Source organism: Microtus oregoni, unplaced genomic scaffold, assembly GCF_018167655.1.
Source record: "Microtus oregoni isolate MIOR12 unplaced genomic scaffold, Mior012 000087F_ref0000451, whole genome shotgun sequence".
Lineage (NCBI taxonomy): Eukaryota > Metazoa > Chordata > Mammalia > Rodentia > Cricetidae > Microtus > Microtus oregoni.
In genome coordinates this window covers 2513312-2533649 of record NW_024544554.1, presented here as the reverse complement: position 1 = coordinate 2533649, position 20338 = coordinate 2513312, and the positions used below count along the sequence as shown (strand labels likewise).

General features: G+C 43.9%; 1 protein-coding gene across 2 annotated transcripts in view; it reads right to left on the bottom strand.

Moving 5' to 3' along the window:
• Nucleotides 1-12756, bottom strand: part of LOC121442192 (glutaminase kidney isoform, mitochondrial-like) — a 64042-nt gene extending 51286 nt beyond the window's left edge. For both annotated transcript variants that reach the window (XM_041643648.1, XM_041643649.1), the window contains exons 1-3: nucleotides 12076-12756; nucleotides 573-669; nucleotides 130-251 (exon numbers count right to left, since the gene is read on the bottom strand). In XM_041643648.1, coding sequence (XP_041499582.1) covers nucleotides 130-251; nucleotides 573-669; nucleotides 12076-12749 — 893 coding nt within the window. In that variant the 5' untranslated portion in view covers nucleotides 12750-12756. The remainder of the gene's footprint in view (nucleotides 1-129; nucleotides 252-572; nucleotides 670-12075) is intronic.
• Between the last annotated feature and the right edge of the window lie 7582 nt (nucleotides 12757-20338).

The following is a 20338-nucleotide window of genomic DNA, read 5'->3' as shown; positions in this document are numbered from 1 at the left end:
GACATGGTATCTACAAACCACTTCTCAGTTACACTAAAGCACTGGTCTTTAAAACGTAAAACTGTTTTAAAAGCACAATCAGCATACAGCATAGCAAATCACCATTGAAGGTTTGGCAGAAATTTTTACTTTTTAAAAAGATCTTTGTCTAGCATGACACCATCTGACGTTGTCTGAAGAGTTAATCTTAACATATCCATACACTCTTTCAACCTGGGGTCAGACGTTCGCAATCCTGTAGATTTGAGTGCCTGTTTTTAAAAAAATAAGAGTTTGTAAATACACAGCGCGGACAATGTGCACATGCTTATCCAACTCTACGTGTCATTCCTGTACATAAAGGTTTCTATGCAAGCCTTGATCAATCACAATTATCCACTTTCTGGACAATTTTCTCACTTTTTCTTTCTTTCACTGATTACCTCGAAGTGAACATGGTAATAATTTGAAAACAAGAGAAACACTGTCAGAACCTACAGGTCAGATAAACTTGAAGACTATGTTTCAGGAGTAGTATGTAACTGACTTAGGATCACTTCTGTGAAGGCTGAGAGAAAACTATAAAAACTTACTGTGATAAACTTGTGAACAGGTATCTTTTCTTGTCCTTCAGCAATTGTATAGAACAGCAAATCTTCCAAGCTAGGTAACAGACCCTGCTTTATTTTACTAAAGGAGAAGGAAAAGAATACAAAATTAATCCTTGTGTGAATATTCTAATGGATGAAAATCAAGTTCATTATTAAATAACCACTGTACCAAACTATAGTGGAGATGATACAATCATAAGTAGTATAGCCATAATAAACACTGATTCCCCAAAGTCAAATCAGTATCATTAGAAATCACACTGGAAAAAAAGTTAAAAAACAAAACAAAACATTCATTAATAGTTTTCATTCCAGGTCATTTTTATTATCACATACATACGTGATTTTAAATCTAGGTTCTGCTTATGTAAGAAAACATACAGTATGTCTCCTCAAGTCTGGCGTATTACACTTAGTGTGATGATGTCTAGTTACATGCATTCCCTGCCAATGATTTCACTGTATTTTACAGCTCAATAAAATTCCACATACACGCACAACATTCGTGTTACCTATCTACACACTTCCTGGTCATTGTAAATACTACGGCAGTGAAAGTCATGGCTGTGCTGAGTCTGACAGACTGATAGAGTGTGAGCACTAATTGGTAGTAGCTGTAGTTGTTTTCTTCCACGTGCAAGTACGTGTGCCAGCGCCCGCCGAGGCCAGAAGAGGGCATCAGATATCACGGACCTGGAGTTACAGCAGTTGTGAGATTCCTCACTTGTGTACTGGGAACCAAACTTGGGTCCTCTGGAAAACACCAAGTGCTCTTAACCACTGGGTGGTATCTCACATTTAGATAGATAGATAGATAGATAGATAGATAGATAGATAGATAGATACATACATACATACATACATACATACAAACAAGAACAGCCGGGCAATGGTGGTTTACGCCTTTAATCCCAGCACTCAGAGAGGCACAGGCAGTCGGGTTTCTGTGAGTTGAAAGCCACACTAGTCTACAAAATGAGTTCCAGGACAGGACAGACTCCAAAGCTACAGAGAAACCCTGTCTCGAAAAAAGAAAAATAAAACAAAAGACACAACAAAAACCCTAACAGATCATGTCTGTTTATACTGCTTATGCTGTTGAACAGATCTGTTCTACATGTCTAAATGATTCCTAGTTTAAACATTATGAACAGTTCTGAATTTCATTCAGTAAGTCTACTAGTATTTCGTTGTTTTCTACTAACATTACTTCCCAACTCTTAGTGTGATACAGTGTGACACACACACACACACACACACGCACACCTGTCCTAAAGACAATAAAATAGTTGGGCAGTGGTGGCGTGCACCTTTAATCCTAGCACTTGGGAAGCAAAGGCAGGAGGAGCTCTTGTGAGTTCAAGGCCAGCCTGGTCTTGAGAGTGAGCTCTAGGAAAGCCAGGGTTGTTACAGAGAAACCCTATCTTGAAAAAGCACCCCCAAAAACAATAAAACAGCTGACTCACAAGCATATACATTTATACATAAGGCATATAAATTATCTCCTAAAAGAAACATCAATATTGGCATCGGTATCATGTAGTTTTATTTCCAAAGCACTGCGGCACCAACCCCGGAGTCTGTAAATGCTGTATTAGTAGCACGTGTGAGCGCAAGTAGGCCTGGAGCATTAAGGAAGTCCAGATACAACTTCCGGGCGTCCGGTTCCTCTAGTGATCCTACTCAGGGCCTTGGCTTGCGTGGCAAACGCTTTTATACCTGAGCCATCACTCTCACTGGCCCCAACCTTCAAAAACAACAACAACAACAACAACAAAAAAGCCCTGAAAGTATATCAATTTATCAATACTAGTATGTTTTAAAAATTAATTTTTATAAGATGCTAATGGCATACCCTGACACAACTTTGACCTCAGACAACTTTTTTTAAAAAGTACCTATTTTTTCTTTTCTTTGCCTCTGCCTCCCGAGTGCTGGGATTAAAGGCGTGTGCCACCACCACCCGGCCAGTATTTTAACAATAACTGAAAATCACTTACATACTGTGCTGTGTTTTGAAAAAATTCTTATTCAGTCCATTCTAATTAATGATGTGGTGACAGAAATCCAAGTCTTACAAAAGTACTGCATAATTTCTAGTCCTAACCAAATGTGCCTGCTGACAAAAGTGAGCACCACTATCTCTCTGCTCAGAGAGACTCAGAACCTTCCCAAGGGCGCACAACAGCAGAAACCAATCCTGAGTCTGCTTCTCTGAGTGTGGGGTTGGAATTTACCACTGCACTACTCTGAATTGTTACCTAACTCCTGCTCTCCTAAGGCACAAGCGAGTTTTCTAGGTTTTACCCTGATCTAATAGCTTTAAATAAGAGTTCAATAATACTGATGACCCAATATTTAAAGAAAAATTGAACCAGCTGTCAAAATCAGTGAATAATAACATACCAATTATTTACGGAAAATGGCTTTTCAGATAAAACTTTAGATAATGGCAGTTTATTACTTTAAAAACTGCAGAATAAGCTTTCTCCATCTTTATCACATCAGTAAATGGTATTTACTTTGCCTAAAAGCTATGTAAATAACACTAAATATATGCTTCTTTCACTTATGTGACATAGTGAAAAAAATTAAAACGGCCCTTTATTGCCACAGCTAGCAAAGTGAGTAAATATTTACTTGCTTAAAAGAGAAGAAACTAATTTGTATCCATAGGAAAAAATGTAAGCCATGCCTAAGATACATGACCATAAAACTTGTACCTGTAATCCCTGCACTGGGGCCAGAGAAAGCAGGAGACTAAATTCAAGGTCAGTCAGGGCTACAGAGCAAGGCTCTGTCCAAAACAAAACAAAAACCAACGAACCCCCACAGAACTACTACAACTTGAACCAGACACTCCCCCAAACTTTCAAGAAAGCAGAAATCACGTCAAAGAGTGTTCTTGCTTTATAATTCTCTCCTGGTGTTGTTATTATGTTATACATCATAACCATGTATTTTACTACTAGAATTTAAAGGCTAAACACTATTCTTAGATACTATATGCTAGATGAGTATTTTTTCCAGCCTTGTCATAGCTTCAGCTGTCAACCTGACACAAATCTAGAGTCTCTGGGGAAGAGGGACCCTCAACTAGTGAGCAGGTTAGACTGGCCTGTGCTCATGTCTGTGAGATATTTTCTTAGGGGCTAGTTCAAGTAGGAGGCCAAGTGGACCTGCACCTTCTCAAAGAGGCACCTGCGGAAGCCAGTAGCTTCCTCTGTGGCTTATGCTCTAAGCTCTGGCCTTAACCTGTAAGATGAAATAAATCCTTTTTATTTCCTGCCCAATTTACGGCCGGGTATGGTCTGTGCTGGCTAGTTATACACCCATTTGACAAAAGCTAGAGTCATTGGGAGTCAGAAACCTCAACTGGGAAAATGCCAGCAAGGTTCTGGTACCTCTGCTTGACTGATGATTGAGGTGGGAGGGCCTAGGCCCCGTGGGTAGTGCCGCCCCCTTGGTCAGAGGGTGTGTGACAAGTCATCCACAGGAGCACTCCCCTATGGCCGCTGGTCAGCTCCTGCCCTGACTGCCCTTGAGGACCTCAATATGAAAGGATAAGCAAAATAAATCCTTTCCTCCCAAGTTGCTATTGGTAATGGTATTTTATCACAGTAGAGACCTGAACTAATAAATGTGTATATCACAGCAACAGAAACCAAACTAAGAATTGTTAAAACACTCTTTCACAAAGCAAGGAAATTATTTTAAACAAATAGTACTTTGGTACCACTACAGTAGACTTATTCAGAACTAAATTATAGGAAGAAGATAAAAACAGGCTTCAATTGTAAGTAAGGGGAAATGAAATGACTCTGAAAATATGAGTGGCCCTTTTCAGGTATGAACTGCTATTGTCGAAGTATTTAAATAGAGGCAACAAACAACCTTTACAGAAGTGGGGGAGGGGGCAGCAGCTAGAGAGATGGACTTTTAAGGTCTCTCCCAAACTTAAACTTACAAAAGATCAATTAATTCAATACAATGTTTCACAAAACTGTCAAAAGCAATTGGTGGGGAGGGGGCGACTATGAACTTGGTTAGGTAATTTACTCTTCTAGGAAATTTTGTGAAATAAAAAGAGGTAGAATTAAATGATCTTTGAAGTCATTTCCCAATTCTAATTGTTAATGAGTTGCTAAAAATAACATCATAAACTAATAAAATCATAATTTTACATAATATTTACACATCCTTATTTTACAAATACATTCTTAACATAAAAACTATGGACGGTACACCATGTTGCTGAACTGTATACCCAAAACTGGCTAAAATGCTCAACTTTACACTAAGTTTATTTTACTGTAATTTAAAAATTGAGCACGGAAGGTGAAAGTCAGGGAGAATTGTTAAAATGAAGAGAATAAAACTAATCTATCCTAAGAAAACCAGTTTTGAATGAAGCAAAGCCAATCAGAGTATCAGAGATGCTCTACACTGAAATACACTTCCGTGCAGGGCAGGCAAGCCAGGACGGTGGTCTCTCGCTCCTGGAGATGAAGCTCGTTCCCATCACTGGAAAACAGAAATGCTCGTTCACTACCCACTACTGACCTGAGACTCTAAGAACCAGAGAGCTCAAGGAAACTGGGACCCCACAGTATTCTGCTTTCAACAAGAAAGTTTATCGGAACTTGTCTTAAGCTTGTCTTAAGGCATCACTCTATCAAAGCTTCCTACTCAACAAAAAATATTTCAGACATTATTGTTTAAACATGGCAGAAGAATACTCAATGTCTCCAAGGAGACTTAACAACAAAACTAGATTAGAATTCAGATGTTTTAGAGAAACACTGTCTCGAAAAACCAAAAAAAAATTTCAGATGTCTGAGGATTTTAGTCTGCATTGGCAGTAATGGGTGAGAAAAACGAGCTGCCCAAATCCAACATCAATTACTTTATGCAATTGTCACAGTACAATACTTATTATTCTTATACAACCAGAAATGAGATGTCAGGAGAGCAATAGCAGCAGGCTATGGAAATTTAACTGATAAGGGTCTTCCGTTTTTTAAGACGTTTCCACTCACAAGGGAAATCCTGCTTACACGCAGCTATTAAGAGGTGGGAAACAACGGCCATTCTCACAAGCACAACAAATACGGTCATTTGTGCTCCGTCCGTCCAACACTTTTCCTAAGCTTTCTTTAAAACTTAAGATCATAGAAAATTGTGTTCTAACAACCTTAACACTCCATTTCCTTACAGCTTTAAGAAATAGTTAATTTACTTACCTATCCCATTGACGCCGAGCAAGAGAACCCGTTACAACTAACTGCATTTTAATACAGGACCGGTCATACCTTTCTACAAGTGAAGTATCTTGCTCCAATATGTAAGATACTATATTAAAAATATTAGGGAATAAATTTTTCTATACTTCAGTTTATTGTGTTAGCCTAGATTCCTAAAAATATGAATAATTTATGAGTTCCTCCTAAGTTAAAAAATATTCTCCAAAAAACTGTACTCTTTTAATAACCCCTACCCAAAAAGAAAAAAAAAAATCAAAGGAAGTACCTGTCAGTCAAACTATCAAGACAAGTTTAGAATCTTTTAAACTGCACCAGAAATGAGTAGATGAAAATACATCCCCAAATCCTGAAATTATCAATTGGGATTCATTATACCAAAACAAGCTCTATGCTTAAGTAATACTTTCAGGTAAACGTTTCTTCACAAACGGGTGGAGAATAAACACAGCGGAGAATGGAGGCCCAAAAGGAACCGCCTCACCTCTGCTTAGGCGTAGGCAGGAGGCTGTCATTTCAGACACTGTTCCTATGCATGGTTTCATAACCAATCAGCTAGCTCTACAATGGACTAGTCTAGGGAGAAAATGGGAGTGAGCGACTGTCTATGTGCAACTGTGTGCAACACTGACAGACACCGACAGTCACAGATTTTAATTAAATATGCTCGAAGTGTTCCTTTTTTTTATTTTAAGATTTTTTTTATTTATGATGTACAGTGTTCTGCCTGCATGTCAGCCTTCAAGCCAGAAGAGGGCACCAGATCTCATTACAGATGGCTGTGAACCACCATGTGGATGCTGGGAACTGAACTCAGGTCCTCTGAAAGAGCAGCCAGAGTTCTTCCGCTGAGCGGTCAAGCGTTCCTCTTGCTAGTAGGTAACTTAGGTGAAAATATCCAAATAACTAAAGTATGCCCGTGATTTATACAGGATTTGATATTGTTCAACCATTTAGAGAATCGTATTTTTTTTAAACCTCAAATATTACAAGAATAGTTTTTTTTAAAACCAACTTCAAATGTCCTAAAAACTGAAGAAACCCAAGGATCTTTACAAACTTGCTCTTCAAGGTGACATTTACTTCTCAGAGGAAACCAATGCCCTTCTTCCCTCTGGGGGCTAGATATCATTGCCCCATTTTCCAAAAAAAAAAAAAAAAAAAAAAAAAAATGAAATTGGGAGCTAGAGAGAGATGGCTCAGTGGTAAAAAACACCGGCTGCTCTTGCAGAGGACCCAGGTTCAGCTCCCAGCACCCACAGGGTGGCTGGCTTACAGCAATCCATAACTCCAGTTCCAAGGGATCCAGAGCCCTCTTCTGACTTATGACGGCACCAGGCACGTGTATGATGTACAAACATACATGCAGACAAAACACATTAAAAAATAATAATTAAAAAATTTTTCATTTGGTAGCTCCCTAAATTTTGTGGGTGGCAAACTTTTCAATAACAAAGCTGCAAGCAAGAAGTTAAAATTTCAGGGCTCAAATTTCTGTGAATTTACTCAAATTATGTAAAATCTGTTTAAATTAATATCATGCGGTTACTTACAGATCATATACAGGTTTATCAATGACGAGATACATGGTTTAATGTAAATATTAGGCTTCAAAAATATGACATAAAGTTACTGGCACTTTCTTCCCATTAATTTACAGGGCTGAAAGGTGGTTTAGAAGCATGACATGTGCAAAATCTGGGCTCAATCCCCTGCACAGCAAAAACCAAACCAACAGGAGAAAGCGTCCAATTTAAAGCTTACTCCTAGGAAAATCTCACAGAGAGATAGCTAAGAAGCACAAAGGGAAAAATTAGACCTTCTGTCCTGACTCTAAAGGACTGGCAGGTTACTTTTAAAAGACGACTACTTTAAGTGTGAGTTTGTCCACGTGGATGTGTGTGTGCAGGCATGTGCAGGAGCCTGCAGAGGCCAGGAGTGGGTGCGGGATCTCCTGCAGCTGGAGTTCCAGGGCTGGGCATGATGCTGGGGATCTGAGCTCGGGTCCTCTGGGAGAGGGGAAGCACTCCTAACAGCTGAGTCATCTCTCCAGTCTGAACTGTCAATGTTAACCTTTAGAAATCAAAGCAGAATTCAGGAGGATGATGAAAGTATCTGCCACCTCGTTCAGAAGTTCTTATCAGCCAATACCAAAATATTATCTACATCTGCCAAATACTGCCTCAATTTCATTTTCAGTACTCTTTGAAGTACATATTATTAAATCTTACTTTGAAATTCAATTTTCACAAAAGGCAATGCAGTAATGTTTGCGCTCCTCACACTCCATCTACTAAAAGTAGAACTATGAAAATATGCCATACCATACAATTTGAAGCTAGGTGAAATCACTTTCGGGTGCACTTTATTTTTAAATTCAAATACTCTTGTGTAATAAAAGCATATTTTTGTAAAATTCCAGACTCCCTGGAGACATGCAAACATAATTACTAAATAAGGGGCATGTAGTTTTTCAGCAACCACCAAACAGCTCTCCAAAATCGTGAACAAATCCATACCTATCCACCAGCAATGCAAGGACTCTCTTTCCTACCACTTGGGGTAAGTGTACTCAACAGCTGTCACACTGATGGGGAACAGTCCCCTGGCTATTTCAATGGAATGTTTTCAATATTGCACCCCATAAAAATAAGGTTTTGTAAAAAGTACATCTAGTATTTCATCTACCTAATCCTTTCTCCTAATAAAATGTTAAACCAAAGATAATTTAATGCATGTGTGCTTTTAATAAAGCGCACACACACACACACACACACACACACACACACACACGGGTGCGTGCACCAGCCTTTCCTAATGATCATTCACTAAAATAAAGTCGTTTCTGGGCTTTGCTGAAATTAAGAGTGTCACACTTAACAGATAAGATATAAATCTGATTTCTTTTTAAAATGTCTGTTAAGCCAGCAAGCAAGTTAACCAAAGCTCTTTGCCACAACACATCTGTAACTGATAATGTTCATTCTAATCCATATTGTTTTTGCTTTCTTTTCTTTCTTTCTTTCTTTCTTTTTTTTTTGGTTTTGTGAGACAAGGTTCTTTGTAGCCTGTCCTGGAACCAGCTCTTGTAGGCCAGGCTGGCCTCAAACTCACAGAGATCCGCCTGCTTCTGCAAGTGCTGGGACCGAAGGCCTGCACTGCCACCACCCGGCCCATATTGTTTTCTGAAAGTGATACCCTACATTAAGATTTTAAATTCAATTTCACAGGGTGCAAAGCAGACAATTAGGGGGAAAATGGTGAATTTGGCCATACCAATTTTAAAATTCGAGTCATGTCAAATATACACATGAGGACTAAGCCTGGCTTAAGAACTAAGGTATTGTCTGCACAAAGGGGAGCATCAGAGCTAAAGGAATGCAAGTCCTGGGGAGAAGGTAAAGTGGGGGAAGGAATAAAGATCTCAGCCATGAAGGAAACCCCAAAGTGGTCAGGAAAAGAGACCGAACAAAGAAGCCAGGCACACTGTGTGGTTTTTAGTGATGAGGTGCATGAAATGAAGACCTCCAGAGCAAGCTTGGGCAAAGGTCACTGCGGTTACCTTTCAGTATTAAAATATCCGTCATCTAACAACCTGATCAGACTGAAGGTCTGTCACAATACAGGACAAGGTGATAGGGGTTCTCAAAGAGTTTTACTGGTTTTTGGAAAAAAGATAAGACAACTTGATGCTATTCCAACATCTATAAGATAAGGTTAATAAAATATAAGGAAAGAAAAGCAATAGGAACTAAAGGGAGTGCTGTGGTTGAGAATTACATTTGCTCTGGCCTGGTTTCCCAGCAATGTTTAAAGATGTAAACTGTTCAAAACACACAGTTTCATGTAAGACATGTTTCTTTCAAGACAAGCTTTCTCTGGGAACTAAAAATAAAAACTGCCACGTGAGTCTGAAATTCATAGATGGACAACCACAACAGGGCTTCAGGGTAAAAGAAAGTCTTATTTCGTGAAGAAAGCTGTAGAGTGAGCACATGCCCAACACCATTTTGAGCCTTGTAGAAAGCAGCAACTCTTGATCTGCACAGGGCTGTTTCTGGGTAACACTATAAAATCTGGCAGTCCCCAGAGCGTTGGCAAAGCAGGTGGACTGCTGACTGAGGAAGACCTATGCCTTGGAGGCTGGGCTGGGCTTTCGGAAAGGTCAAATAGGAGCTGACCTATAGAGGGAAACACTTCTCACACAGAAAATGGTGCGCTTGAGAGAGGAAAACCTGATCAAAACTTTTGGAAAACAGATCGAATAGAAACTTCATTCAAATCATAATGCTTTTTTTCCCCTATTTTCCCTTTACAAGAATTCATGCCGTTTGTGGTTTGAACCTTGGTTGAAAGCTCTCAGGACTATCATCCTTTCTGAATTGGCTTTGAACCTGTTTAGTTGCTATCTGAATTGTGGTGCAAACACAAGCACACACTAGTCTAGTCCCTTAACTAAAGCAAACAAGGTTATCTTATTGGCACTTAACATTCTCCAGGAATCTGAGCAAATCTTCTTGGGGAATTCCCTCCCCTAAACTGGCCTCTTCTGCTGGGCAAGAAGAGGGGAACAGGATGGGACATTAGCCAGAAGAGCATTCCTAAGATACTGCCCTGAGATGATTTATTAATATTATTAATAGGGCAATGGAACCAGAAACTTCTGGGGAAACAAGACTCGTTTTCCTAGCTGACTTTTTAAAAGGTGGGGGGAGATGACAGAACCAGACATACTTTTAATAGAAGGCACCTCCCATCCTGCAACCTGGATATTAACTACTAATAGGGAGCAAATGCGCTGGCGGTTCTGTTAAGTGTAAACCTGTGTTTTGTGCCACCAGCCTGGTAAGCAAGATCTGGGCAAAGTGAGCCCTGTATGTGATTAAACATATGTAATACATATTTTACTTTCTAAAACATTACAGGTATAACTTTAACCAAGTCTAGGTTTAAAAAACGAAACACCGAAAGGGATTTAAGGCATTTAACCCAGCACATTTCAATAATGTGCCCACGATCATCAAGCTGGATTGTGGCGCAAAGCCATTATCACAGACTACCACAAATTCTGTCCATCATTAAGCGCTTTTGTTTGTTTGGCTGGCTTTGAAATAGCATTTTTCCACTCCGGGAAAAGAACCAGGAATGTTTTAGGAAGGTCCCTGCATCAATTACAGGAAACATTAAGCAGGCCCGAGCTTGAGGTTATCAAATTCACACTTTCAGTTTGACTTACGCTACTGGGCAGATCTGGAAAAAGAGGTACAAAGCAGGAACAAGACACACCATGTGAGGGTCAAGCCAGAAAAATAGGATACAGGAAAAGCCTAAAAGTCATCGTTTACCTAGATGGGAAAGCTAAATCTATTTATGTTAAACAAAAGCGTTCAGGAAAAGTGTCATATTTAAGAAATCTCAATTTTGTTCTGGCTAAAGTTCCCAGCTATACACACAATGAGTCAACACCCTATCACAATTAATTCCCCGGTTTCTGCGTGTTTATGGCATACTTCATTTTCGCTCTTAAAAAAAAAAATATCTGTCAACCTCACACACAGTAGACATCAGACAAGCGATTGCTGGTCCCCGTAGGAAACAGGTGGCCCGTGCTGCGTGCCTCATCCTCTAGGCCACATGTCCCTACTCCGCCTAATCTCATTTCTGAAGCATTATTTCCGGTGGCCCAGATGGCTCCACGCACGCCAAAACGATCCACCTCCGAAGGCTTAAGAGCTCTCTGCCACATCTGGCATCCAGTGGGATGGTGGCAGAGGCTTAGAGGCGGCGGGCAGTGGGGAAAGGGGCCTGGAAAAAGGAAGGTGAGCCGGGAGGGCGGAGAGCGCCCGACTCCTCAATGTCACCGGAGAGAGATGGATGGTGGTGTGGGCATCACCCTCGCAGAGCCCGGAGGCGGGCCAGGGTGGCGGCCGCGAGCCGGGGCGCTGAGCACGCGGCCGAGGGCAGGGGGCAGAGGGGCAGCGGCAGGCCAGCCCCGCCGGGCGCTCGCCGGTCGTCCCGGGGCGACCCGCGCGGACGCGGAGGGGAAGTGGGAGCGGGCGGAGGGGCGCGGGCGGGGCCTGATCACATGGCGCAGGCAGCCGTCGCCGGCCCGCCTGGCATCGCTTTCTTTCTCTTCCGCGAACCCCGGCTGCCCCGCCGCACGGCCGCCGCCCACCGCCCCGGGCCCGACCGACCCCTCCTCGGCTCTCCCCCACGCCACTCACTTGTCGCCCGCGGCCACCATCTCCTTGCCCTCGCTGTTACCGAAGGGGTCCGTCTCCCCGGGGCTGTCCTTGGGGCCCGGTGCCGGCGCGGCTGCGGGAGGCGACGCCCCGGGTTGCTGCTGCTGCTGCTGTTGCTGCTGCTGGGGCGCCGCGCCTCCCTTGCCCAGCTCCTGCAGGATCTCCGAGGGCGAGCTGGACAGGCCGCCGGCGCCGGGGCCCTTGGCGCGGCCGCCCCCGCCCCACCACGGGTGGAGCCGCGCGGCGGCCACCAGGCCCGCGGCCGGCCGGTTCCCGCTCCGGGGACGCCGGCACAGGGTGCCGAGGGGCTGCGCGCGCCGCAGGGAGGCTCCGACGGCGGCGGGCGGCCGCCGGAGCAGCTCGCGCAGCATCGCCGAGCCTTGCAGCCGCATCATTGCCGCCGGCGCCCGCTGGGTCAGAAGAGGATGCTCCTGGCGTGGGCGGCCGCGCTCCTCCCGGAACGGCCTGGCGCGCGGAGGAGAGAGGACTGGGAAGAGAAAAGGTCCGCGGCGGGGTGTGGCCCCTGCTCCGCCGCCGCCGCCGCCGCTGCTTCCGAGCCTCCCGGTCGCCGCCTCCGAGCCTCCCGGTCCTCGCCGCTCCTCCGGCCGCCGCGAGCTCCGCACTGAGGCGGACGCGCAGGGGAGGGCCGGAGACATTCCGCGCTCACCCGCCGGGGGTGGGAGGACGCCGCCGGCCCGCCCCCTACGCGCTCCCCCATTGGCTCAGCCTGCCGACCCCGCTCCCGATTGGCCAGCGGAGCTGTCAAGTTGAGTGTGGGCGCCCGTGCGCAGTCCCGCGGGGTCCGGGAGGGCGGGGAGAAGGGCGACTGACGTGTGGGGCCCCCGGAGTAGTCCGGCCCCGCCGGCGAGGCCCCCCCCCCCCCCCCCCGCGCCCTTCTTCTCAGGCCGCCTGAGGCCACGCTAGGCGTGGACCGCGGCTCCGGGATCCGGCCGCTCACCGGGCAGGTGCGCTCGCGGGCGGGATGAGCGGCCTCCAGCTCCCGGGGCCGAGCCGCGCAGTCCTGGAGCCGGGCCCGCCCGGGCCGTGGCGGGTCGCCTGGTCCACGCCTACCTCTCGCCCCCCGGCTAGTGATGTGGGGGGAACGTGTCCGCCCTTCTGAGGGCTTTGGTCCTGCCCCGGCAGCCCTGACGAGCTCCATCCCTCTCACAAGTGTGCTTAAAACTTTCCATGGTTGGCTACTGCCCAGAAGTGAAATGTTTTGGAAAAAATGAGCAAAATCTTGTCAGCTATGCAACTTAAGACATTTTAGAACGTTGGCGCGTAGGGGCAACGAGAAGAGAAAAAGCCAGAGAAGGGTGGCTCTCCTCTCCTAAAAAAAATTTTTTTTCCTCGCACAGCAATTTTCCACATGTTTCCAACGGCGATAATTTCATTGGGGCTAGTTGGCTTGAAAGCAAAATTGCAGATCCTTTTTTTTTCTCTTTTAAAAGCTGCCAGATTGGTATGAAATACAAGCATCTGAATATCATTTCTCAAAACCGGTTCAGCCCAGCATCCCTTTGTCCGTTTATCCTTTTAGATCTGTGGGTCATCCAATAGCTCCTGGGCTTGCGCACACATTTCTCTCCGGAATAAAAATGTTTTAAAACTATTTACTAAGACAGATAGGTTTAAGTGCGTAGATTCACCAGGATATTTTTAGGAGGATGGGCAGGGGGTAAGGTCCATTATTAATTCGCCAGATCTAGTATCCGATGACTGTTTAATGTGGAACTAGATTAGTCGAATGTGACTAATCACGCCTTGTGTTACACACAGGTTTGCCCTGTTTAAGATGTGCCCCCCCTTTTTTTTTAAATCTGCTCTTTAAATGGGAAAAATGTGGGGAAAGTAACGTTGTAGGAAAAAAAAATAAACAGAATTGTAAATTACTTGTGTGGCTTTTATTATTGTCTAATGTGAATATGGGTGGCTTGAAAGAAACCGGTCCCAAAGGGAGTGGCACTATTAGGGGGTGTGGCCCTACTGGAGGAAGTGTGTCACTGTGGGGGTGGACTTTGAGATATCTTTTGCTCAAGTTTCCCTCGGTGTGACAGTGAGATGACTTCCTGTTGCCTCTGAATCACTCAGCTCCCGCACCACGTCCGTCCACACGCCATGCTCCCTGTCAGGAGCATACTGAACAGAAACCCGAAAGCTGTAAGCGAGCCACCCCAATTAGATGTTTTCTTTATAACGGTTGTTGTGGTGGTTATGGTGCCTCTTCACAGCAATAGAAACCCAAACTAAGACAGTGAACTTGTCAAAACTATTAACAAGAGCGAATCAAAAAGTGATGTACTTGGGAGAAATAATCACATTTTTGGGGGAAGAAGGTAGCACATAATAGCCCTAAAAAATATCTAACTTTTTCCCCTGCTCTATGGATGGCGTACAGACCTTAGTGTTTCGTTTCTTAGAAACGGCTAGTGTTCTGTTCTTACTGCCTCCTTTTTCCTACTAATCCAGACTACTCACCAATCCAGTCAATGTTTCACACTCGATTCCCCCACTTTCTCCCATCTCTCAGTGAAATGACTTCTGATGGTTGAAGGTTTAAAGCTTTCAAGTATCCGGAACAATGAGCCGGGGACATGACTAAGTGGGCAGAGAGGCTAGCTACACAAACATGAGGACCTGAGGGTCAGATCCCAGGCTGTAACCCCGGCCCTGGAGTTGGGGTGGGGTGGGGTGGGGTGGGGCGGATCCCTGGGACTCAGTGCTAGGCACTCTAGCTGAACTGGTGAGTTCTGGGACCTCTGACTTCACACAGGGGCAAGCACACTGTACACGTGAATACACACAACATAGGAAAGAAAAAATAATAATAAAAGTAAAAAAAAAAAAAAAGGCACCCGGGGCTGGAAAGATGGCTCAGCAGTTAAGAGCACTGACTATTCTTCCAGAGGACCTGGGTTCGATTCCCAGCACCACATGGTAGCTCACAACTGTCTGTAACTCCAGTTCCAGGGAATCAGATGCCCTCATACAGACATGCATTCAGGAAAAACACCAATGTACATAAGAATAAATTATTGAGGGGGGCTGGAGAGATGGCTCAGAGGTTAAGAGCATTGCCTGCTCTTGCAGGGGTCCTGAGTTTAATTCTCAGCAACCACATGGTGGTTCATAACCATCTGTAATGAGGTCTGGTGCCCTCTTCTGGCCTTCAGGCATACATGCAGACTGAATATTGCATACATAATAAATAAATAAATAAATAAATAAATAAATAAAATTATTTTTTTAAAAAAGAGAAGGCTCCTATTGGTAGAGTCTTTTCTAGAGTTTCTACGTTTCAGAGCACACTGATGAGAAAGGGTAAGGGTGACTTCTAACCCTTACCCTGCGTCCACTGAAGAAATAATGAAATAATAAAGCTAAATGCTGCGGCTGATCGAAACTATTACCAACAGAGTAAAAATAGGACAGAGGACTTGGATTCTTTTCTTCATTTTATATATTTTTGTCTTCCGTGGTATTTTAATTATGCGACTTTGGAAACAGTGTTTCTATTATGTTAAAGGTAATTGTAGCACCTTCAACCCAAGCTATTCTATCAAAACACTTTACATGCCCAGTAACTACGTTCAAGAAGAAACATTCTCCAGGTTAGTGTGTGCTTAGGCTGTCAGAGACGGGCTTGGACCACTGCTTTGCCAAGTGGGATGGGGCTCCACGGCCCTGGCAAGGTTATCAGCCACCCAAGGGAGAAACTGGAATGTGTGCACTTAGCTTCCGCTCTAGCCTGAAGAATGCTGTGTTCGGCCCTGGATACCTGTGTCCTTCATGGTCAGGAAAGGCTACTGCCTCAAGATGGCAACCTAACTTCTCTATAGCTTTCTGATCTTCATCTTCACAAATCGCGAGTTTAGTGTTTGTTGTCCAAGGGGAAAAATATAAAGTAATTCTCCTTAGACCAGCAGATCTCAACGAGTGGGTCACCACCCCTATGGTGGGGGGTCGGACGACCCTTTTACAAGGGTCACCTAAGGCCACTGGAAAACACAGATATTTACATTACTATTCATAACAGTAGCAACATGACAGTTATGAAGTAGCAACAACACTAATTTTATGATGGGGGGTGTTACCACAACATGAGGAACTGTACTAACGGATCTCAGCATCAGGAGGTCTGAGAACCAACGCCTTAGACAAAAGCCCGGCCGACCCGCCTATCAGTCTTTCTGTCGATTTGTTTGAAATCCCAGTGGAAAGATAGAAGGCTTGGGAACCTTCGAATCACCTTCTGCTGCTACTCCGGCTTTTCCAGGCCTACTTAGGCCTTGCTGAAAAATCCCCCCGAACTGAATGAATCCCCATGGTCTTAGATCTACATTCTTATAAATCTCTCATTTATAAAATGAGGGTCCCGCTACCATGTATAGGACTGTAGCAGGGATTAGATGAGCAACAGATGTAAGCGCTCGGAGCAACACCAGTGATGCTCTGCTGGCCCTCATTGTCCTCGGGGGGCAAACTGTTGTGCCAAGCAGTCAGTTCTGGTCCATTATTTGAAAAGCCAGAAAGGAAATTATTTTTAAGCCATCTCGGAAAGGGAAAATACTATTTAAAGAATTAAAACTAACACCCCTGAATGAGATCATTTATTTACTTTTCAGAAAGCAATTTTCAAAATATCTTAAAATAGGAAGGGAATGCTGCAGAGATTGATTTTTTTTTTTTTAAAGCTGCACTCGATTCCTGAGGTGCCGCTACTTACAAATGACCTAAGCATTGACAAAGAATCGCTGGGGGCAGGGGCGTGTGAATCTACATGTTATGTGTAACTATCCCAGCATATAGCAATTGCATTTTATAATCTGCCATTTTAAGCTTTTCCATTGACCTTCTCAAATATGTTGTCCATATAAATTAAATCACCCCTTTCTTAATTGTAATAGCATACAAAAATAATGGAATTTCATTAACTAGGAGCAACACGTTTGGACAGCCTAGCTGAAAATACCCTCTTTCGGAGGCTCCCCTGGCGACTAAACTGGGAACTCAGACAGTTTTATTCAGAGCCCTAAGGTGAACCTTTCCGGTAGCTGAGTTCGTACATTGTTATTGTTTGTACTTAGACCACACTGAAAACCAGGGAGCCTCCAACTGGTCATTAAATTTCAAAGAGACTTATTTTTCTGTGGATGCATAGAAAACTTACATCAAATGCCCTCGTCCCATAGATACGACAGTCGACGTATGCATTAGCACCTGCCCGTGGCTTTTGTCCATAGTGTGAAGAAAATCAGTCCGATGGTTCCTGCTCACGAAGAAACTGTGCTCTGTGGCAGACTGTAGGACTGTCGCCAACTACTTGTGTCTCTCACAAGCAGACACTTTATAACGTCACTCGTTTGGATTTCAGACTTGGCCTTGATGGAACATGCGAGGACCCCACGGTGTCATCATCTGGGTCCACCATCTCTCTTCCCTTGTCAAGTCTGACTGTGTGTCCAGGGAAAGGATTTCTTCTTTATGTGGCTATCCCAAGGGCTGACGAGTACCATGACGAGAAAGGTACCTTTCTGTAACCAAGCTCTGAAAAGAGCCGTTTCAGTTTGAAGACTCAGGCAAATACGGGGTATTATACCCCACTTTTGCTCTATCTGGAATAGTGCAAGAAGAGCTTTTGTGTCCGTGTTGAAAGCCATAGTGGCTCTCTGGCAATATTAGAAACGATAAGTTATTAAAGCGACTCTTGAATTTAATTTTTCAATCAATGCTGAGTAATATAACTGAAGATGGCCGCTTAAAAGAAATCCCACACTAGCTCAGAAGTGAAAACAATAGAGGGTTATTTATTTAGGGGTAGACTCACAGATCAATATCCTCTGCTGGAAAAGAACAGCAACAGAATCCCGCAGCTGGGAAAAGAGACCCAATGCGTGCTTTACGTCAGCTTAAATAGTATACAAGGACACGCCCAAGGGGGCGGGTAACTTAAAGGCTACTGGCAGTAGGATTTCCTACAGCATGCATCTAGTAAGCAAGGGAGCTACATTGTAAATATATATATATATTTATAATATATAAAAAAAAAATATATATATATATATATATTGGTTTTTCGAGACAGGGTTTCTCTGTAGCTTTGGAGCCTGTCCTGGAACTAGCTCTGTAGACCAGGCTGGTCTCGAACTCACAGAGATCCGCCTGCCTCTGCCTCCCGAGTGCTGGGATTAAAGGCGTGCGCCACCACTGCCCGGCCATTGTAAATATTTTTCAAGAGGACACTCCACATGAAACTATTGCCTATAAGACACAACACTGGCGAATCTCTAACTGAAAACTTTTTAGAGAAAACTATTAAATAATTCTTTCATCAATAAAGCATGAAGTTAAAATTCTTTCTTTAAAGGTTGAAGATATAATTTATCTTTGGAATAGTCCAGTGGCACATGTCAACTGCTTCATTTTATGACCAGAAAAATTGTAAGTTAATAAGGGCCATGGTAATTAATAATAGAGTTGGTGGAGACACACCCTCCCGCTAGACCTGGCCCTTGACCGCATTGCTTTTGAACCGCCAAAGAAATGCCTACGTAAGCTATGTTTACAAACACAAAAGCACCCAAGGGCTCAAAACAACTTCTTTGCTGGTAATTTCCTCACCTGTGGAACTAGGTAACCTGAGCAAAGAAGATCAGGTGTAGCACAAGAGGGAGTAGGGATACTATAGCAAGGAGGAGTTGCAATTCTCCATCAAAAGGGCAACGAGTAATCTACCCAGCAAAACCTAGCTAGCATGGGCACTGTTAGCTAGACCTTGGGGTTTTCCAAGTGATATAGATAAGCACGTTTTTAAACTAAAGTACATGCCTTGGCTTTTAAATGCAAGAGTTCATTCATTCTGGGGGGGAGGGGGTGGAGCGAGACAGCACTCAGAATGTCTGTAATAATCATCTGGCTCATAGGGATAGTTCTCCTCTACCGTGAATAGCCCACACGGTAAGAGCGGTGTAACATTTCTTGACGTCTGTTTCCCAGCACTGTTTTTTGTTTCCCATTATTGGTCCCGACCAGACACGAACATTGAATCGCTTTGAACCTACAGCTACCATCCCACTATCAGGAAGGGATCCCACCTCATAGCAAACCCAGACGACCAAAGCCAATTAAAGGGGAGAGATAGAAAAGGACGTGGGAAGCTCCAGAGCACTCTGGGGCTACTGGCTCACCTGTGGGACTTCCTGTCACCTTCTTATTTAAATGAGTTCGATTAAGTTTGGGCTTCCATTAAGAAATTCTACTGATTCAGAGCCACATCCTAGAAGTCTCTGTGTCCGTGAGTCCTGGTTTGCCCTGGGGACCTCCTTCATCAAGAACTACACAAATGCCACACAGGCATGTCCTCGGGTCAAGCCAACAGAGGCAAGTAGACGTCAATTCTTTTTTTGAGGTTCTCTCTGCCCCGGTATGTCAAGTCGGCAGAGAAGACTGGCCATCAGGATATCTTTCTCTCTCTTTGGCTTACGTAGAATTTATTACAGCCCCGAACTTGCTCACATATTTAACGACTTATTGTAATGTTAGGTGCATGAGTGCTTTCGTGCATGTACCGTGCTTGTGCTGGTGTCTACAGATATCTGAAGAGGGCATTACATTCCCTAGAACTGGCTTATAGACAGTTGTGAGTTGCCCGTGTGGGTGCTGAGAACTGGACCCCAATCCTCTGTAAAAGCAGTAAGTGTTCTTAACTGCTAAGCTATTGCTCCAGCCCCTCATCCTTGTTCTAGCTACAGTAAATTACATATCTATGTTTCAACCAGTTTATACTTGATGACTCTTCCGTTATTTAGGGACCACCTATGACTCCTTATATCATTTAAAAACAAAGATAAATAGGAGATACAGTAAACATTATAAAACTTAATCAAGCTCAGGTTTGAACACAGAGTGAGTCCCTTTAACTTCACATATGCTTTCTTTCTCTCCTGCAGGAGGAGGGCCTGCTTGTTCTTAGCTTTGCCTCAAAATAATCACACAGAAACCATATTCATTAAAACACCACTTGGCCCATTAGCTCTAGCTTCTTATAAGCTAACTCTTATATTAATTTAACCCGTTTCTAGTAATCTGTGTATCGCCACGTGGCAGTGGCTTACCAGGTAAAATTCCCGATGTCTGTCTCCAGCTGATCCATGGCATCTCTCTGACTCCACCCTTCTTCCTCCCAGCATTCAGTTCAATCTCCCCCCCCCCTAGATAAGTTCTTCCCTATCAACAGGCCAAGGCA